Genomic DNA, 20,204 nt, shown 5'->3' on the forward strand with positions numbered 1-20,204 from the left:
AACAACAAAAAAACAAAAAAACAACAACACCATCATCACCACTGTCATCATTTATTCCAACATATTTTCTGAGGTTTGGAAACCTCAGAAAAGCTTATCGACATAGGAGAGGTGTCAGAGGATTTGGGTAGGTTTGTACATTTCAGCCAGAGTCAAAGATACCATATGGGGAAAAGTGGTGAGGAAACCCTCTTCTCTGGCCTTAAGGGAAGGGAGGGAGGGAGGGCAGGATGGGGAGGAAAAGAAAAATTAAAGGAAGGAAGGCAGGAAGTTGTCTTAGTATATTCTGATAATGTGAAGATGGTGATTTCCTGAAGAGGGCCAAAAATGAAAAATCCACTAAATGAATAGAAAAAGGTGCAAACATTATTTGTATATAATGGAAGCAATCTGAAAAGCAAACAAAGTATGAAAACAATGTTTTAATTCAGTGGTAATCAGTAAATTGCAAGCACAAACCAGTTAAGACATCCTTACTTATGCCCATAAGGGTGATAAGAAAATTAAAAGTCGACGTGAAGATTTGGGGAAAGCTCACACGTGACTGGTGTTAGCAGGAATTAGCACAGCGCTCTCGGGTTATATCTGCTGGCTGTGTCTAGTCAGATGGGAGCTGTCTGTCCCAGACAAAGTGTTGCACATGTGCACAGAGATGTACAGTACAAGGGGATTCTTTTGCAGCAAGCACATATTTTGGAACAGCTTAAATGTTTATAATAAATATTTGGATAAAGTGTTATATAAATAATGTCTTTTATGTAAAAGTTTAAAGTGCAGAAACAATACTTTAAAAAGTTTGAAGTGCAGAGCCCTAGCTGGTTGTCTCAGTGGTAGAGCATCAGCCCAGTATGTGGATGTCCTGGGTTGCAGCACACAGGAAAGCAACCATCTGCTTCTTCCCTCTCTTTCTTCTCTCTCTCTTTCTCTCCTTCTCCTCCCCTCCTACAGCAATGGCTCAATTAGAGTGAGTTGGCTCTGGGCACTAGGATGGCTCCATGGCCTCTGCCTCAGGGGCTAAAAAATGGGTCCAACTGCAATGGAGCAACAGCCCAAATGGGCAGAGCATCACCTCCTAGTGGCTTGCTGGGTGGATCCTGGTCAGAGCACGTGTGGAAGTCTGTCCTTGCCTCCCCTCTCATTAAAAAAAAAAAGTTTAAAGTGCTGAAATAGATACATGTGTCTGAAGGAGTGTAAATACACAAATGAGAATGATGATACATAAAAGCATCAGGGTCACTGGCCGGTTAGTTCAGTGGGACAGAGCGTTGTCCCAAACACCAAGGTTGTGGTTTTGATCCGTGTATGGGCACAGTGGAAGCAGCTGGTGAATGCACAACTAAGAGGAACAATAAGTAATTGCTTCTCTCTCCCTCCTTTCCTCTCTCTGTCTCTCTAAAATCCATCAATTAAAAACACACACACAAGAGAACACCTTCAGAACTTTGGTCATTTCGGAGGGCAGGGGGAGGGGCAGCGAGAGGCTGAGGAGGCAAAACACATCAATGGAATTCTGTGTAATGTTCTAACTTTCCAGTCAAACAGAATAGCTGCAGGGAAAATGCCGAAATACTCATTGCAAATGATAGGCGTTTTGTTCCATAACTCTGTACTTTTTCACTTAAACACTTTGCTTTGTAACTGCATAATATTGAAAACTGAGTAATATAGTCACATCTGAGGTATTGTATCGCTGTATGTCACATCCTTGCCTATTCTAACACCAAGATGAGTGACACAATATTAGGCCTCATTTGAATAAAACATTTATGCCAATTGATGCCAATGGTTGTGTCAATTTCTGTTTAAACCTACTGGGATGCAGAAGGGTGATGACTGGGAGACAGGGACCTCAGCGGCAGCTGGGACAGCACTGGCTCGACACTGAGCAGGAAGTGAGTATCTCTTGAGTCTGTCCTGCATGCTGGTTCTTGCTCTGTGGTCCTAGCACCTCTGTCTCTCCACAAAATGCTCAGGGGCTGACAGCAAACTTTCTAGGACAGAGAAAATATTGCCTTGTTGTAAATGACTGGCTTGTTTGAAGTCCTAGGAATTTCCAGGCCCGAAAAGGAAGTTCAGTGTACCGTCCATGGGACAGTGGGGTAGGGACAGGACTCCTTCACCGTCTGACAAGAGAGGAAGAACATTTTCTAGCAAGTTTGTCTACTTTGATGACAAAAAATAAAATAAAATAATGTTCCACTCCTCATTCCATAAACAATGCTTTCTTCATCTGATGCCTTTTCCGGTTGGAGGGACATAAGCAACTGATTTAACACATTCTGTGTTTTCTTGTACACTTAAGGGGAAAATGAGTAAATGTGCATTGTGTTAGCAGGGCATTGTGTTAACATCTCCTTTGCTTCAAGTTCTATATGGACATTTGCAAGTATAATGTGAACTAGGAACTTAGCAATGGAAGTGGTTCCTCGATGGAGAATTCTTCTTATTCTAAACTGGAGGTGCCCCTCAGGCCTTCCTGACTCCATGTGGACACTTGCATTTTATTCATTTCTTGTTTTTATTGTAGAAGAGAATGGAAGCACATCTAAAGAGCAGATATGGAGCTATGGCTGAAGGTAACAAAGCCTCCAGGGTCTCAAGGGGCACCGGTCCCTCACCTCCAACACAGTGACAGGAACCTAGTTATTTTAAACTGAAGAAGGAAAAAACAATGCTCATTTATTCTTTCTCTCCCCCAACATCACACTCGCACCTGACCCCTACGGTACCATGCTCTCGTGCACAGGACACGGTGGCCGTGAGGAGGGTGAAGGAGGTCTTTGGGGCAGGAGCCATGAGACACGTGGTGATCCTCTTCACCCACAAGGAGGACTTACATGGGGGGTCCTTGCGTGAGTACGTAGCCACCACGGACAACCTTAGCCTGCGGAGCCTGGTCCAGGAGTGTGACAGGAGGTACTGTGGCTTCAACAACCGGGTCACAAGGAGGAGCAGAGGAGGCAGCTGGAGGAGCTGATGGCTGTGGTCAAGAGCCTGGAGCGACAGCACCAGGGAGCCTTCTACACAAACGACCTCTTCTTCGCAGCACAGCTGCTCCGGGAAGGCGGCGGAGAAAACCACACGCACTACCTGGCCAAGGTACACAGGTGCATTGAAAAGCAAAAGCGAGACGTGAAGAAGATGAATCACTGGGTGTACAGGGTGTTCCTTAGATTCAAAGAGTGGATGCTCTCTCACATTGGGATAACTGCTTTTCTTGTGATATACCTTTTGATTCTTCTTGCCGTTTTAATTCACTTGGGCATTACTGCTGGATACTGAGCATTTTCAGCTGACTTTTCCCATCAGCTTTTTTTTTCCAGACTCACCATCTCTGTCTATGTTTGTAAGTGACCTAATTTGCTTAGTACTTAGTCTCAGTTCTGATTGATTTTCCTACGTCAGACATGTCATTCATGTTCTCCAAGGGCTTCCAGATAAATAAAACCCAGAGGAAAAAAATGTTTCTTTTCTTTTGTCTTATTAAAAATTATCAATGTATATAATAAATGAACTGGACACCACCTTGAAATCTTTGGGAAGAGTAGGCTTTGCAGGAAGGAGGGTGAGCGGACTGTGATGTTTATTCACTGTTGAGGGAGAAGACATGGTGTATTAAAATCTAGTAGAAGAACTCCTCACTTTATTCAGAAACGCACTCTGGAGTCATCGTAAGCTATAAGGGAAGACGCACATGGCTGCCCCCACCCCAGAGAGGTTGATGATGTTTGGGGGACAATTCTGGAGGTTGAAGGGTCCTGGGAGGGAGGAAGAAGGGGACCTGGACTTGAGGGGAGGAGAGAAAAGGGGTCACAGAAGTGGGGTGGGTGGCACCTTGGGCAAAGCAGAGGCAGCGACCGGGAAATAAGGGTCCGGGCTGCATGGAGCAGGGACAGAGAAGGGGCAGACCACACAGTCTCAGACTTTATGCCATTTAAAGCTTGGAGAGGTCTTTCATGGAATCAGTAAGTGTGAGGTAAGAATCTAAGACCAGAGGACTTGGTTTGAGAGTACCTGATTGTTTGAACTTGATATTTGCTTTGGACTTTGTTTCTGTTTGACATGGGTGGCTCAGTCTCAGTTTCATCAGAAAGTCTAATAGTCCATGTTTTAGCTGACTATTAACTCACAGCTATAAGCCAACGACTGATTAGAATTGTTTTCCAAGGTTTGTAAATGGGACATGATCTCTTATGTATGAGCTTTCACTCTGTTACAGAGCAAGAATTCCACTCAGACAAGATCTAAATTGATGGTTCAAACGGGAAAAGATGTTACTCCCTGCCCAGACAGTGAAACTCAGAAAGGGGGGAAATGAGAGAATGAGTCTTTTAAACACTCTAAGTCCTCCTTCTGGAGGACACGGAGGTGCTACGGCCCCGCTAGCAACGGGTGATTAATGCCACCCCACACTGTGTGGCAGCAGGAGCAGCAGGGAAACTGTCCCAACTCCATGTGAAGGGGGGATCTGGCACTTTAAAAACTCAAGTGGCTGGCCCTGGCTCTATCCACTGAGCCAGTGGCCAGGGCCTCTGGTATCCAATTTGTTATCTGTGACTGTTGAAAAGACTCAGTTCAGAATCTTCTGGCGGCAGGAAAGGGCTGTGTCTCCCCGAGTTCCCCCAGCTGGGTGTCCTAGCTGTGTGCGGCTGCTGCTTGTTCTCTGGGTTGTTTGATTATTTCAGGCTCTCTCTCCATCTCAGCATGTTGGCTGAGAAAAGACATTTTTTGAGGTGCTTCTCTTTCTGCAGCGTTTGGCCTCATCCTTCCTGTCATCTTGAGCCTGTGTTTGAGGTTGGCTACAATTTAAATAACTTTTTTCATGAAGTGAGAGGTGGGAAGGCAGGCAGACAGACTCCCACATGTGCCCCGACCAGGATCCATCTGGCAAGCCCCCTCAGGGGGATGCTCAGCCCGTCTAAAGCCACTGTTCCGTTGTTCAGCAACTGAGCTATTTCAGCCCCTGAGGTGGAGGCCATGGAGCCACTCTCAGCACCTGCAGCCAAATTGCTCAAACCATTCTAGCCATGGCTGTGGGAGGGGACGAGAGAGAAAGAGAGAGAGAGAGAGATAGAGAGAGAGAGAGGAAGAGAGAAAGAGAGACAAGGAAGAGGGTAGGTGAAAGGGGAGAGGGAGCAGAGGAGAAGCAGACTGTCACTTCTCTAGTGTGCCCTGAGTGGGGATTGAACCCAGGACTTCCACACACTTGACCAACGCTCTGCTGCTGAGCCAACTGGCCAGGGCTGTGTTCTATGTCTTTTAATGCATGAAAGCTTGTATTGTCTTATTTTTTAAAGGATAATACCCTCCTGTAATTTTTACATAGCATTATTTAATCTCTTTTTAAATTAAAATGATTGAGGTGACATTGATTAATAGCACTGTATAGATTTTGATTGTACAGTTGTATGATACATCATCTGTATATTGCATCATGTGCCCACCACCCACAGTCAGGTCACCTGCAGTCTCCATATATTTGACCCCCTTTACCCTATGGCCCCCTCCCCTCATCCTGCTGGTAACCAGCACACTGTGGGCTGTGTCTGTGAGCATGTGTAAAACTAGTCCCTCTTTTGTGTGTGTTTGGTCTTCTGTGGGAGGGTGAGCTTGTTCTAGCCTAGGGGTCTGGGGACGCTCTAGGGCTGGGGCGGTCTCAGGACCCACTGAGCTCACAACAGCATGGCGGTCTGCCCACTCCTTTGAAGAGTTCAGGAGCCCTTCAGGTCCTCTGTCTCTCTCAAAAAACCACAATTTAAAATTTTTCTTGTAGTGTTGTGTAAGTTGTTGACAACCGCTAAATTCTTCTGTAAAGGGTCTGAGTTCAGAAAGAGTCAGGGCAGAGCGGATGCGGTGTGTGTGGAGGAGGGGTTGGAGGTCCTGGGAGCCCAGGGCAGGGAGCGGGTGCTGAGGAACGGGGTCAGGCAGGGGTCAGAACGTCTCTCTGAGACACCCTTCCCCCTTCGCTCATCACCGAGGCCTCTGTGGTCCACCAGGACAGGTGTGAGGTGGGGTGGGAAGGCTGTATTCTGGTAAACATGCATGAATGCAGAAGGGCAGCCTCTGGGTGGTTGTGGGGATGGAACATGAGGAGACCAGAGAAAAGGTGGAGGAGAGGACAGAGGCGTGGTGTGAGATTCCTGGTCACAGTGAGCTTCATGGCTGTGTGTCTCAGGGCGGCACAGGGCTCTGTGCTTGGAGGGGCCCCTTCTTGGTTTAATGCTCTGTAATATCATCTTGAACTCCTCCTTTATTTTTGATCAAAGTGTCTGGTAGTTTCCTTTCGAGCCCAATCTTGTGAATTACAAAGTTAGTCCTGGACTGTGTCTTTATTGGAAGTTAAAAACTATTACTTAGGGTCCTTCAGAGTGAAATAAGTTCTTAATGCCAATAACTGGTCCAATGATATGGTTATTAACACCATCATTTTCAAAGCTAGCTGCTTCCGTCCATGAGTACTCACCCTACTGTCCACTGCTTCCAGCCACATAGGGTCCTCTTAGTGCCCACCCTCAAGCTTAAGCACCGGCTGATCAAACTTTTGATCTAGTAGTTCACAATGTATAATACTCTCAATAATTTTATGGTGATACAAAAGAAAACTAGATCATCCTGTCAACTGTGACCACTGCGACAGCCTGCCTCTCACCTGGAAACAATCTCGAGAGCCTGTTGATCCACCCCGTGGGTAAATCTCAGATAAGCTGCCTGTCTGCCCTGTGGTGAGAGTCGGTAGGAAGGGGGGGAGGGAAAGGTGCCTGCTGTCTTGTCGGTCATGCCGACTTTCAAGCTTGCAAGAGCCCTATGGAAATAACCAGAGAAACTGTGTGGTCACTGGAAGACTCTTCTTTAGCCTCCTCTTCCTCTTCCCCCCTGGATACCAATAGTTTAGACCTCTTTGGCTTTGTACCTGAGTCTTGTTAATTTGTAAATGGGTATCTTGAGACCCTCCTGAAAGACCTCAATCAAAACTCATATCATATAATCACTAGCAAGCACCCCGAGGATACACCAAGTCGCATTCCCGACTCTCTTCTCCCAGAATCCCCTGCAGTCTCCCACTGCACTGGGGAACACGACCAGACACTGTGCCTGAGTTTCTGAGCAAGACTATGGTTATTTCCCAGGTGCAAAACCCTGAGGTTGCTGGCTTGAGCCTAAATTTGGTGGCTTGAGCAAGGGGTCACTGTTTTGGTTATGGCACATATGAGAAAGCAATGAATTAGCAACTAAGGTGCTACAAGTATGAGTTGATACTTTTCATCTCTCTTCCTTCCTGTCTCTCTATCAGTGTCTGTCCCTCTCTCTTTCTCTTACTAAAAAAGAAAAGAAGATAAAGAAGAATTACATCATTAATAAGGGCTTCATGTATCCACCATATAACCCAAACACCAACTGTAGCTTTGGAAATTTAGGTACCAGAGCAGGCTCACAGAAAAAAAAGGGTTCATTTTGGTAAAACTGAAGCAGCCAGCAGGTTATGGGGCAATATTTCTGTCTCTTTAAAGGCGAACATTCCCCACGGACCCCACCTACTCCGAGTTCCGTGGCTCAGTGTTTTGGGTGGTTCAAGCACTTTCCCCTCCCTCACAGTTACAGCATAAGCACCAGCTCAGAGGACTACTTTGGAGAAAACCTGAGAGCTCCTCAACCTGTAGAATAGAAAGTGAGCCTGGATCAGAAGGGCCTTGAGGACAGAGCTGTGAGCGCAGGAAATCCGGGGAGTGGGGGGGGTGTCTGGTCCAGGAAGGGACCAGGGACCAGGGACTGGCCTGCAGTGCAGCAGGGACATGTGGTCAGGGTGGCCATGGTGAAAGGCCAGGCGGGGAGTAAGGAGCGTTATTAGCACAGTGTCATAGGTCTCATGTGTATTTACTTATAAATAAATTTTTATTGATTTTATAAAGAAGGTGAGAGAGACAGAGAGTAAGAGATATAGTTAAAGGGAGTAAATCATTCATTTGTTGATCCACTTATTTGTGCACTCATTGGTTGATTCTTGTATGTCCCTGACCTGGGATCAAACCCGCAACATTGGCATATATGGGCAATGCTCTAACCAACAGGACTCCCACCAAGCACATCTCATACTTAAAAGGACACGTGTGCTGACTGGTGAGTCTTCACTCATTTGCTCCTGTGATAGACTGATGCAAGAGAAGTCTTCCTTTTACCTCAGTAGGATATTAGTGTCCCCAAGACAGGTTTTTTCAGCTCAGAGACAATTCAGAGACCACCCAATCTAATCCCCTGTTCTGACTGAAGAAGAAGCTGGATCCCAGCGTGAGCATGGACTCCCAGGGGGTACCCTCATCTCCGATGGCAGAGGACATCTAGAATGTGGTTTGTGAAATCCTATCCATAATTTAGCAGAGAGAGGCTGTGAGCCCAGTTGTGTGACGTATGAGGTGGGGAGGGGTGCCCTGGGGGAGGACAGGCCATTCTGGAGAAACAGTGCATGAGAAACCCTCCTGTGAACTCCCTGGGTACAGGCTTCCTGCCAGTTCTCCACTCAGCAAGAGTGTGGACCCCTTCCCTGTCCTCTCTCCATCTACCTCTGATTTGATGGGATTTTAGAATCACGGGTCTGAGAAGACACCAGGAAGAGGTGCCGTGTGCAGTGGTTAGGAGGGGACGTGCTGGTCAGACAGACTTGTAATTGGATTTCTGCTCTGCCTGGTACCTGTTAGCACTGTGACCTTGAGCAAGTGTCTCAGCATTTTGAGGACACATCAATGTTCTCATTTAAAAAGTGAAAATATTTTTATTCAATCTTAAGAACAAAGGTTATTTTATTTTATTTAGAAAATAAAACTTAACAGGGTGACATCGATGAATAAAAACAGTTCTATAGTGTTTGAACTATTGATTGTGTTGTGTGCCCATCACTGAAAGTCAAATCATTTTCTGTCACCGTTTATTTGTCTTATGTGTGATATTTTTATGTAACCACACTTACTAGTCCTTTCCTCATTCTATTTCTTTTTTTGTTTTTTGTTGTTGTTTTTTTTTACAGAGACAGAGAGAGTCAGAGAGAGGCATAGACAGGGAAAGAGAGATGAGAAGCATCAATTATTAGTTTTTCTTTGCACATTGCGACACCTTAGTTGTTCATTGATTGCTTTCTCATATATGCCTTGACTGCAGGCCTTCAGCAGACCGTGTAACCCCTTGCTTGAGCAAGCAACCTTGGGTCCAAGCTGGTGAGCTTTTGCTCAAACCAGATGAGCCTGCACTCAAGCTAGTGACCTCAGGTTCTCAAACCTTGGTCCTAGGCATCCCAGTCTGATGCTCTATCCACTGCATCACCGCCTGGACAGGTCCTCATTCTATTTCAAATCTTAGAAATATCTTCCCTAACACCAGCTTACAGAGAGATTAACCATGTTTGTTTTATTATTTATATGGATTAGGTTTTACATGTAAACTTCTCATCCGCAGGGCAGTTGAGTGGCGTGAGGCACAGGTGCCGTCTTAGCTTTTCTACGTGGTTCCACGGTTACCCCACAGTCGCTCTACTAACCATCTTTCTCCTTATGGATGTGAGATGCTGCCCTCGGAATCTGTAACATAATGCAATTGAAGTGACTATAAGTGCATATATTATAATATCATATGTTTAACTTGGTCTATTTTAGAATTTTAAGTTTTCATTTCTCTGATCTCTCCATTCATGAGCCAACATCATTCTGCTGTAATTACAGAAACTACGATGTGTGACTCCTGGTGGAGCTAGTCCAACCTACTTGTTCATTTTCTTGATGGTGTCAGATCATTCTTTTTTCTTCATCCAAATGATCTTTGTAACCCGTTGTTTTAACTTTGTGATCCACTATTTAACTTTCTAACCTACTATTTATCACCTGCAGGAAAAAAAGAGTGATGGCAAGAAAACTTTAATTTAGGTTATATAAAATCATGTTAGAAAAGTATCCATTGATTTCAATCTTATGAAATGCTTTCAGCACGAGTCAGTGTTGCATTTTGTCAAATGTCCTTTCTGCATCTAGTTAATTTTCTTCTTCTTCTATTAACATGGGATGTGTTGTGACAGCCAATTTTCTCATTTTGAACCATCCCAGTATTTCTAAAAGAAGTCACACTTTTTCATGGTGCATTATGTTTTTTAATGTCCAATAAATTATTTAGAATTTGTAATAATATTTCCAAATGAGACATGTCTATAGCTTTATTTATTGGTGAAATCATTGTTAGGTTTTGGGATGAATATTATACTTGATTCATTGTGATAATTGTAAGTTTCTCTTCTTTATTATATCATATGAGCAGGATCAGCTTAGTTAGCCCTGAGATGATCAGATGTTTAAAGGTTAGATGAGTTCCCCTGTGAAAGTACCAGACCTTGTGCTCCTTTGTGGGAAAACACTACTTTATTATTTCTTCCACAGTAACTGAGCTGTGTCATCTTTGCTCTCACTGGGGTCAATGTCATAGACTATTACACATTTTCAGGGAGGAAAGAATGAAGAAAAGAGGTTTAGGAATGTTGCCCTCTTACATAACTTGACCCTTTCCCCCTTTCCTTCCTTAAGGACTTGTGGGCACCTACACCCCAGAGCCTCTTGACAAGAACATGGCTGGCCTTCAGGACAACACTCTGAGGATTGTCCTGGTGGGAAAAACAGGGAATGGGAAAAGTGCGACAGCAAAAGCATCCTTGGGAGAAGTGAATTTGATTCTACAATTGCTGCACAACCTGTTACCAAGGAGTGTCAGGCAGCAACGCAGAGCTGGAAGGGGAGGAACCTTCTTATCCTGGACACCCCAGGGCTCTTTGACACTAAGGAGACACTGATGAATACCTGTGAGGAGATCAGCCTGTGTGTCGTCCTCTCCCACCCTGGGCCTCATGCCATCACCTGGTTGTGCAGCTGGGCCACTTCACAGAGGAAGAGTACAAAACAATTGCATTGATCAAGCACATCTTTGGGAAGGCAGCCATGAAGTACATGATTGTGTTGTTCACGCGCAAAGATATGTTGGTGGGTTAGTGCCTAAGTCAGTTTATAGGAGAGGCAGACATGGACCTACGAAACATCATCCAGGATTGTGAGAACCGCTGCTGTGCCTCAATAACAGCCCAAGTGCAGATGAGATTGAGAGGGAAGGTCAAGTACAGGAGCTGGTGGAGCTGATAGAGAAGATGGTGCAGGAGAATGGGGGGACTCACTTCTCTGATGCCGTCTACAAGGACATAGAGGAGAAGCTGAGATGTCAGGCAGAGGCCTTGGGGATAATCTATGCTGATGAATTAGCAAAGTAAATTAAACTATTCAGGGCTAAATATATCAGATCAGAAAAAGGAAGAAAAAATAAAATACCTAAAGATGAGATATGATGAATGCATTAAAAATATACATAAAGGCCTGAACTGTGGTAGTGCAGTGGATATAGCATCTCCCTGGAACGCTGAGGTCACCAGTTCAAAACCCTGGGCTTACCGGGTCAAGGCACATATGGGAGTTGATACTTCCTGCTCCTCCCTCCTTTCTCTCTCTCTTCTCTAAAAAGAATTAAAAAATTTAAAAAACATATGTAAAGAAGCTGGAAGGAATATATTTAAAGAAAATTTAAGTGGTTTATGCACTATTCTTTATAAAATATGGCTTGCATTTTGGAAATAGGGTAAATTTTATTTTTTTTTCTTCTTAAATTACTACAATTTGTTATTATGGTAGGTTGTATTTTCTGAAGATGACCATAACACTATCCTCTATTCTATCTATTATTCTTGAAATCTTAGATTTTAACTCTTTCTGTGGTCTGTATCCCTGCCTTTAAATTTGATGGGCTTTGTGACTGTTTTCATAAACAGTGGGAGGTTGTAGCTTCTGAGGGGGATTAGGGACAAGGCCTCCTTGTTCTCTTGGGGCGCTTGCCCTTGGACCTTGGTCACCATGTTGTGAGGAAGCCCACGTGGCCCGTGGAGGGGCCGCATGAAGAGGACTTGGAGTCTCTGGCCCACTCCCCCCCGCTGCTCTTACATCAGCCAGCAGAGCCTACATGGCCGCCGTGCATGGGAGCAACATGGACGTTGGTTCTCCCGCTGCCAACTGAGCGCTGCAGATGGAGCCTCAGAGAACAAGGAGGAGCCACCTACCGTGTCCTACTCCGCCCTCAGATTCCTGTGAAAATAAATGCTTGTTGTTTTCACCATGAAGCTTTGGGGTTGTTTGTTACACAGTGATAGCTAACCTGAAGCACCTTCCCAACTCATTCCTCCCACTCATCCCCACAATGCCAGCAAACTTAAGAAGTGACAATATTGGCATACACTGGCAATAGTATCTCACTGAGTTCGCAGACTCCAGTTAGGAAGATTCAGATAAGAGCTCCTGCACACACCAAGCATTAGCACCACTGGTGATTCACATGGTTTCAGTCTACGTCTCTGAGCGCTGTGTTAGGGAAGCAGCCGGCTTCTCCAGCAAGATGCTGTGTGGTCCATGGAGGCCTGGATGTCGCTAAATATTCTTACCATTTTTCTCTCTTTTCTTTCTTAAGGCACAATCCTAACTTGAATTGGCCCTGAGTATAACTTAAATCTCTCTTCTGTGCCAAATACTTTTCATTTTCCTATGCAGATCCACACTTTACCCTCCTTCACCTTAGCTCTTTGTCCCAAGGGGTGATCTATGTGGATCTCATTGTTAACAAACTCAAGGGGTTCGCCACTTGGGTTGTTCTATTCAAGATGGATACATGGTTGTCACAAGTGAGTTTTATTTATTTGCATCAAGGTAAAGAGACAGGATTCATATCCAAGCTTTGTCTCTCAGAAGGGAGGTTTAGCACTTGCTTATATACACTATTTAGTCAATTTCATGTTGATGTCTTTGTTTTTCAGTTGGCCGTCCTTACCCAGGATGAGTTCTTGTCAACCTCAATCTTTTTTATAGCTGGTCTGCAACATACTGTGTTATATTTTAACATTTAGCAAGACTAGCATTTAGTAAGAACGGTCTAGACCAGGGGTCCCCAAACTACGGCCCGCGGGCCACATGCGGCCCCCTGAGGCCATTTATCCGGCCCCCGCTGCACTTCTGGAAGGGGCACCTCTTTCATTGGTGGTCAGTGAGAGGAGCATAGTTCCCATTGAAATACTGGTCAGTTTGTTGATTTAAATTTACTTGTTCTTTATTTTAAATATTGTATTTGTTCCCGTTTTGTTTTTTTACTTTAAAATAAGATATGTGCAGTGTGCATAGGGATTTGCTCATAGTTTTTTTTTTTATAGTCTGGCCCTCCAACGGTCTGAGGGACAGTGAACTGGCCCCCTGTGTAAAAAGTTTGGGGATCCCTGGTCTAGACCTTCAGGCCCTTGTCCAATTGGACAAGATCAGTGGGATCTCTGGCTGTCTGACTTCTGATTGGCTTCTGCCAATGGAAGTTCAAGCAGGAGATTCCTTCTGGGCACAAGAGCAAGGTCTGGTGTTTGTTTTCCCGCCCCTCTCCCTGTAAAGTCACCTGCAACACTAAGCCAGACATCACACCTTCTCTACCCAACTCTCCATCTGGATTCCGGTTCTCATCCACCCCCTTGGGGTTAGGGCACAATTTCCTCACTGTTACCAGCAGTGTCTCTTGTCATTTCCATGTCTTGTGTCCACAGCTTGTAGGAGGTTCCTGCACTTGACTTTCTCCCAAGTCCCTAATTAAGTGGCCATCTCTGTTGCTATAATTCTCATAGATAAATGTTAACGATACCCACTTTCTTTGATACTAATTATGTACCCAGTGTTTCTCTGGGTCCGCCCATGACAGTCACCAGGTATGTGAGTGTGATATATGTTGTTAGTGGGCATAATTGTTTTCATTGTTGAAAGAACAGTATTAAAAATGTGATCTCAGGAACTTTACAGGACTCATTATTGTTATTACATTCAGTAGAAATTTTATCTTTTTAAAATTCAGTGGATATCATAACATTTTAAATAAAAAAATCAGTTTCTAAGGACATAAAATTGGTTTAGATATTTGCAAATGGGAGAAATTTTATGTATACAGCTTTCAAACATTTTTTGTATTTTATTTCAAAACAAACAGTAACTTTTATAATAATTTGTTCATTAGTAAATGAAGTGATATTAATGTTTTAAACACTTTGCAGCATCTGAAGCATTGACTGACGTCAGGCACCACAGTATATAGAGGAGGTCCGGTGACTCACCCTCTATATCACAGTGATAGTTACTGGTCCATCACTGTCCTCCAGGACTCTTGCATTCGGACCAATGTTCTGTCCAGGAATTACCATTAATTTTCTGCGCACAGTTAATGGTGAGCTACAGAACAAACTGCACAAGCAACAGAGTAAGCAGTAAGAAAAACAGCATATTCTGAGCAATACACAAAATAAGAGAATTAACAATTTGACAAACAACTGAATATAAAATAGAATCCACACTAATATTTTGTCTAGGACTCTTTTTAAGCAATCCTCTTTGGCCACAGTTGTGTGACGTCTCTGAGTTTCCATGTGCTGTATAAGAGCCCCTCTGAAATCCTCTACTCTTTCCTCTGACTGCTGGGGCCCACACGCTGGCCCTGTCACTAGGCGGTACAGCCCATTGGTGTAGTGGGCACCCCTCTTCTCCATCATCAGACCCTCAATCACACCCATTAGCTCCCCCACTTGGTCAGCCCGCTCACTCTCTCTCGCCCGGTTGTTAAAGGCACAAGCTCGTCCCCCACACACTGCCACCAGCGTGCGTAGGGCTTTGTTGTCTGAGTTGTGGATGTACTCCATCAGGGAGTCCCCAGCGAGGTCTTCCTTGTGGGTGAAGAGGACAATTGTGTGTCCCAGGGCATCCTCTCCAAAGAGCTCCCTCACCCTCTGCGTGGCCTGCTGGTCCTGGCTGGTGAATCGGCCCAGCTGTGTCACCAGGAGTAGCACGTGGGGTCCGGGGGCCGAGAGCAGGTAGCACCTGTGCACCTCTGTGTGCAGGGCATCAGAGTGGCCGGGCCCAGAAAACATGTCTGGCGTGTCAATCAGGACCAGGTCTCTGTTGCCCCAGCTGCCCCGACTGGTGCTGCAGGTCTTAGTGTAGGGCTGGGCGCACAGCTGGGACGCAAAGGCTCTCTTTCCGAGGACGCTGTTCCCGGTGGCACTTTTCCCGGTTCCTGTTCTGCCCACCAGGATAATCCTCAGCTCTGACCCCTGGCCAGGCTTGTTCTTCATACATGGCCCTGTTAAGCGCAAGTGTGATTATTCTACATATCATGTCGATGGAATATTTTTAATGATCAGGAGTTATCCTCACTCATGGAAAAGATATTCTCGCGATATTTTGCATTTGGGAAATAGAAACTAACTCCATGATCAAATAAAAGAAAATAATCACGGTTTTTGAACATCTGGCTTTCTCTAAGACTGCAGCATATTACCACGTTGGATCCTAGAAAACATACTGGGGGTGGGGTGGGGCAGGAGAGGGACTTAGAAATGGGTGTCATCGTGCAAGGCTTGCCTGAATCACTCCTCCTGGCCCTCTGGAAGACCAGGTTTATTGAGAGATTCGGAGACAAGACTGTGGGTTGCACCCCCAGGTGGGTTAAGCACCCTGACTCTACTCCAAGGCCAGGGAGCGCTCCCCTTATCTCAGCTGGGCAGGGGTGTGGTCGTAACAGCTAATACAGTGGCTGGACAGGGGTTATATTGGAAAGGGCAGTGTAAAATGATTCTTCCTTAAGAATAAACAGCTAATAGCTTGCATTCTGCTTAGAGAGGATAGCATGATCTGCATATAAAATTGGCACAGAATAAGGGAAATTAAGCATGCACAGGTAAAGTCACTTCCTTACCGGAGTGCCTGCTTTCATTTTGGTCCATCATTGATCCTGAGGGACAGAGAGACCAGAGACCTAGAAAACAGCAAAAACAACCTATTAACTTTTAGTTCTGAATCATGCAAGACCCTTATATTTTTCTAGTACATTCACTGGCATGCCTGATATTGTTACACACAGCTGACAAGGTGAACAAACAAGTCACTTCCCCAAAGTCACCCAGCGAGTGTCTTGTTTGGATCCGGCAGCACCTCCAAAGTGAAAGGCACAGAAACCCTGGCCACATGTTAACGCCCAAACTCTTTCCAGTGAGGGCTAGTTATTGGCTAAGGAACCTCTGCCAGTAATGTGTAATCTAAATTATATTAACCTCACAGTTCCTGTAAACTGGCTTCACATATACTGAAGGAAGTCACTCTAAACTGTTTCCCTTAAAATAGGGTGAATGTGTTCTTTAAAATAATTTTACTTGAGCATAACCTGGGAACTAGACTGCACAACTTTCCCTACTTTCCCAGAAGGTGGGCTTACCTGATAAAAGACACAGTCGGCTCCCCGTTCAAACTGTTGACCTCCTAGCTCAGCGCCAAGAGAAAAAGAAAACAGAAACCCGTGTCAGTCTTCTTCCTTTCACCTCCGCTGAGCTTCCCCGCTGCAGAAGAGCCCCACAGTGTGTCAGTCTGACATTCCCACTTATGCCACATAAGCAAAACAAACAGTTCACGTGGGAGGTGTAATCAGGAGTGATTTGCTGTCTTGTGGACCCACTGTCTTTTCTTGTCAATAGAGAAAATGACTTCAACTGAACAGGGAAGCCTGAAAGGCCCCCCGGGAAGCTGGTCCATTCAGTTCCTTCCTACTGGGGCTGTGTCCTTGCCAGCACATGTGTGCCTAAATGTCAAGGCGCCCTGAGAAGGAAGCCAACCTCATCACTAGCAGCTAGTTTTCCGAAAGCAGTCACATGGGGGAGGAGGGAAGGCATGGGTCAGGGGACACCTCTGATAGGAGACAGCACAGAGTGAGACAGAGGGGGAGCCTGAGAGAAGCTGTGTTGTCTCAGTCAGACGGAGAGTGACAGTCACCAACCCTCACAGCCATGTGAAATGGCTCACTCTTGGCCTCCCTGGGAGCCCTGTCTCCCTTTCCTGTCCAGCCCTGTCATTCCAGGGAACACACCTTTCGGACATGACCATCTAGGTACTGTCTTGGGTAATAGCCGGGAGTGTCTACACTCAGGAACATTAAATCAAAGAGTCAGTGTGGAAATCCTTCAAGTGTTCTTGTTCCTTGTTTATCTGAGAGTCATTGCAGCAGGGGAGAGAGAATAGGAAACTAGATTGCCTTTAAATTCACAGACCAGCAGTGACATGTGTTGCTCTCTGTCTCCAGCCTTCCATGAGGAGAAATCGCAGGGTCCTGACCTCACTACCAGGGAGACCAGGACGTGTGTGAACACCACTCTGTCACACAGTGTATCACTTTGTCTTGAATTCTTCTGGTCCTTCACTGGGCAGTCCCTTTAGTGTGCTTAAAGTGCAACACAACATAGTCAACTCCTGCTTAATATCAGTAGTCTGTCCCTAAAAATACAGCATTCCTTATCACAGTACTAACAGGGACTATTTCCTAATTTTGATATGCAAAACAAATATAATGCAATCTATGTCAAACCCAAAGTTCATTGTATTGTATTAGATTATGTTAGTCCTTCTGGAAATTGGCTGTACTTATAGGTGTATTTATATCTGCATTTTAAAACCAAGTTTCCTCTTTGATATAAAATAAAAAATTACAGGGGCTTTAAAAATAATCTACATTGAATAAATTCTTCAGTGCACTATGAATTTACTGACATTTTTATGATAGTTTTCCTTCTCACGTATATTACATACTTTTTCTTATCTATGTGCTTGTGTGTTCCATCTCCTTTTTTCATTTTAAGTTTTTGTTTTAGTGTAATGTACACAGAAGGAAGGGCTTGTGTAAGTTTGCAGCTCTCTGAATTGTCACAAACTGAACACAACTGAGGAGTCAGCACTCAGGTAAAGAAACAGAACGTTGTTCCCTCCAGCAGTGACCTCTGGGCTGGACTTCTAATAGAATAGATTAATTTTAGCTGTTATTGTTCTTTATATAAATGTAATCATGGGCTTTGTATTCTTTGGTATCTGGCTTTTTTTTTTTTTTGGCTTATCATTACATTTGAGATTTGTTCACGTTATATATAATATGTAACAATAGATTGTATATTCTCAGTGCTATATGCTATTCCATTGTGTGACTGCAACCTAATTTTTATATATAATTTATAATATAAACATATCTTTTATATAATTAACCTAATTACTTTGGGCTATATTGTTTTTTGGTTTTCATTTTTAAATATTTTCCAGCTCTTTTATTTTATTTTCTGGCTTTAGTGAGGTAAAATTGACAGTAAAATTTTCTATATTGAGTACATGCGACCTTAAAAAAGAATTAAATCTTACTGTTTGAGACAACATGGATGGACCTACAGGATATTATGCTAAGTGAAATAAATCAGAGGAAGACAGATACCATACGGTTTTGCTTATAGGTGAATCTAAAGAACAAAACAAACAAACAAAGCAGAAACAGACTCAGAATCAGAGACCAGACTGCCAGTTGACAGAGGGTTGGGAGAGTGAGGACTGCGTGAAAAGGTGAAGGGATTAAGAAGAACAGACTGATGGTCACAAAACAGTCATAGGAATGGAACGTTTAGTATCGGGAATATAGTCACTAATATTGTCATAACTGTGTAAGGTGACAGGTGGGTACCAGACTCATCAGGGAAACACTTCCTAAGGTATATAAATATCTAACTAATATGCCATACATCTGAAACTAATATACTATTGAATGTCAACTGTAAATTTAAAAAAAAAGTTAAAGAAATCAATAACGTTTTTAAATCTCAAAAACATGGGTCCTATGGGAAACTCACTGACATCAGGTGAGACAAAACACTGTAGACCTATTTTCTTTAGCTCCTAGGATCTGACGTGTCATATCTGTTAGGTTCGGGGAGGTGTGCTGTGGCTGCCAGAGTCTAACTCTTGGAGGAGCAGGAACAGGGAAGTGCTGACAGGGTCCCTGAGAGGCCAAGAACAAAGAGATCAGCACAAAGTTGGGCAAACATCCTGCATTCTATTGGTCAGAGACCCTTATCAGAAGTTTATGTTTGAAATTCGCCACTGAGCTAAACCCTTCCCTGTTGCTATGTTGCACGTGACCCCCCCCCCCCCTAGCGAATAGCGAACTGCCACATCTGCTTCTGTATAATGCTTGCTCACTTAGGATATATAAGGACCTAGTTGTAAGCGCCAGGCGTAACTCTCGTTTGCAGCCCCTTGTAGGTACGGTGTCTCTGGACGCCTTGAGGGTTCATCCCTGTGCAGGTTAAACTTGGCCAATAAAGTAAGATCTAAACCCCTGAAAGTCTCTGACGTTTGTTCTCATGCTTAGTAGATACAACAATATCCAGCTGTTGATATCACAAGGCATGCTAACAGGTAGAAGAAAAAATACAACCTGAAGACACAAAGCAAATAGGACACCACTCAGATAGGACACAGATTTTGGAGTGGTCAGACACTGAATGTGTGTGTGTGTGTGTAGACACATATATTGATATAAAGAGATTTATTATTAAGAATATTTATTTATTATGAAGGATTGGCACACATGATTTATTATAAGGAATAGGCTCATGTGACTATGGAGTTAACAGTCCGAAGATCAGTAGTCAGCAAACCAGAGTCTCAGGAGATCCAATGGTGTTGTTCCCATATGAAAATATTTGGTTGAGACTTATGATATTTCAGTTCAAGTCCAAAGTCTTGCTCTGAGAGAAAATATATAAAGGAAGGAGGAGCTGGGGGAAGAAAAGAGACCGAGTTTGTCACGACAGTGAAGGCGTAGGACAGCTACAAGACTCTGGCCTTTCTTCAAAGTGGGGGAGTAGTTAACAACCATTGCCCTCACATAAAATCCTTTCCTTCAGCCTCTGAGTTCTAGTTATGCTAGCTCAACGTCAAAATAATAACAGTGACCTGCTCTTGTTTTTCCTGCTTCTGTTACTGAGGCTGCAGGCGACATGCAAACAGCAGGGTTTCTGCAAACAGCCAGGCCCAGTGTTCCCACCCACTTCCTGTCTCTCCGCACAGCAGGCAGCCCTCTGTCCCTAGCTCTGCAGGAGAGGGGTTTCCAACATGGTTTGCTAAAGAATATAAACAATGCTTTCTTTATATTCAAACGTCTGCAATACCTTGTCTTACTTCATCCCGTCAAGGCCTCCAGAAGCCTAGGATGTGTCAGCCCCAAAAGGAGAAACTGAGAACTTGCAAAAGCCCACAGTCCTGGGAGTCGAG

At 44.3% G+C, this 20,204-nt stretch overlaps 1 protein-coding gene and 2 pseudogenes across 4 annotated transcripts; 2 read left to right on the forward strand and 1 right to left on the reverse strand.

The window, feature by feature from the left end:
• The first annotated feature begins 1,834 nt into the window (after positions 1-1,834).
• Positions 1,835-3,440, forward strand: LOC136308609 (GTPase IMAP family member 5-like; annotated as a pseudogene).
• Positions 3,441-7,596: 4,156 nt separating this feature from the next.
• On the forward strand, positions 7,597-12,167 carry LOC136307823 (GTPase IMAP family member 7-like; annotated as a pseudogene).
• Positions 12,168-13,889: 1,722 nt separating this feature from the next.
• On the reverse strand, positions 13,890-16,563 carry LOC136307819 (GTPase IMAP family member 2-like). 4 transcript variants are annotated; one of them, XM_066234715.1, is made up of 3 exons: positions 16,342-16,563; positions 15,826-15,885; positions 13,890-15,210 (listed from the first exon to the last, which is right to left on the reverse strand). In XM_066234715.1, exons 2-3 carry the CDS (start codon positions 15,854-15,856, stop codon positions 14,195-14,197), a joined length of 1,047 nt encoding a protein of 348 aa, XP_066090812.1. In that variant the 5' UTR covers positions 15,857-15,885; positions 16,342-16,563; the 3' UTR covers positions 13,890-14,194. The 4 variants fall into 4 exon arrangements, with proteins under 4 accessions (XP_066090812.1, XP_066090813.1, XP_066090815.1 ...); XM_066234716.1 differs by lacking the exon at positions 16,342-16,563 and adding an exon at positions 15,989-16,098; XM_066234718.1 differs by lacking the exon at positions 16,342-16,563 and adding an exon at positions 15,972-16,056.
• Positions 16,564-20,204: the final 3,641 nt, after the last annotated feature.

Source organism: Saccopteryx bilineata, chromosome 6, assembly GCF_036850765.1.
Source record: "Saccopteryx bilineata isolate mSacBil1 chromosome 6, mSacBil1_pri_phased_curated, whole genome shotgun sequence".
Lineage (NCBI taxonomy): Eukaryota > Metazoa > Chordata > Mammalia > Chiroptera > Emballonuridae > Saccopteryx > Saccopteryx bilineata.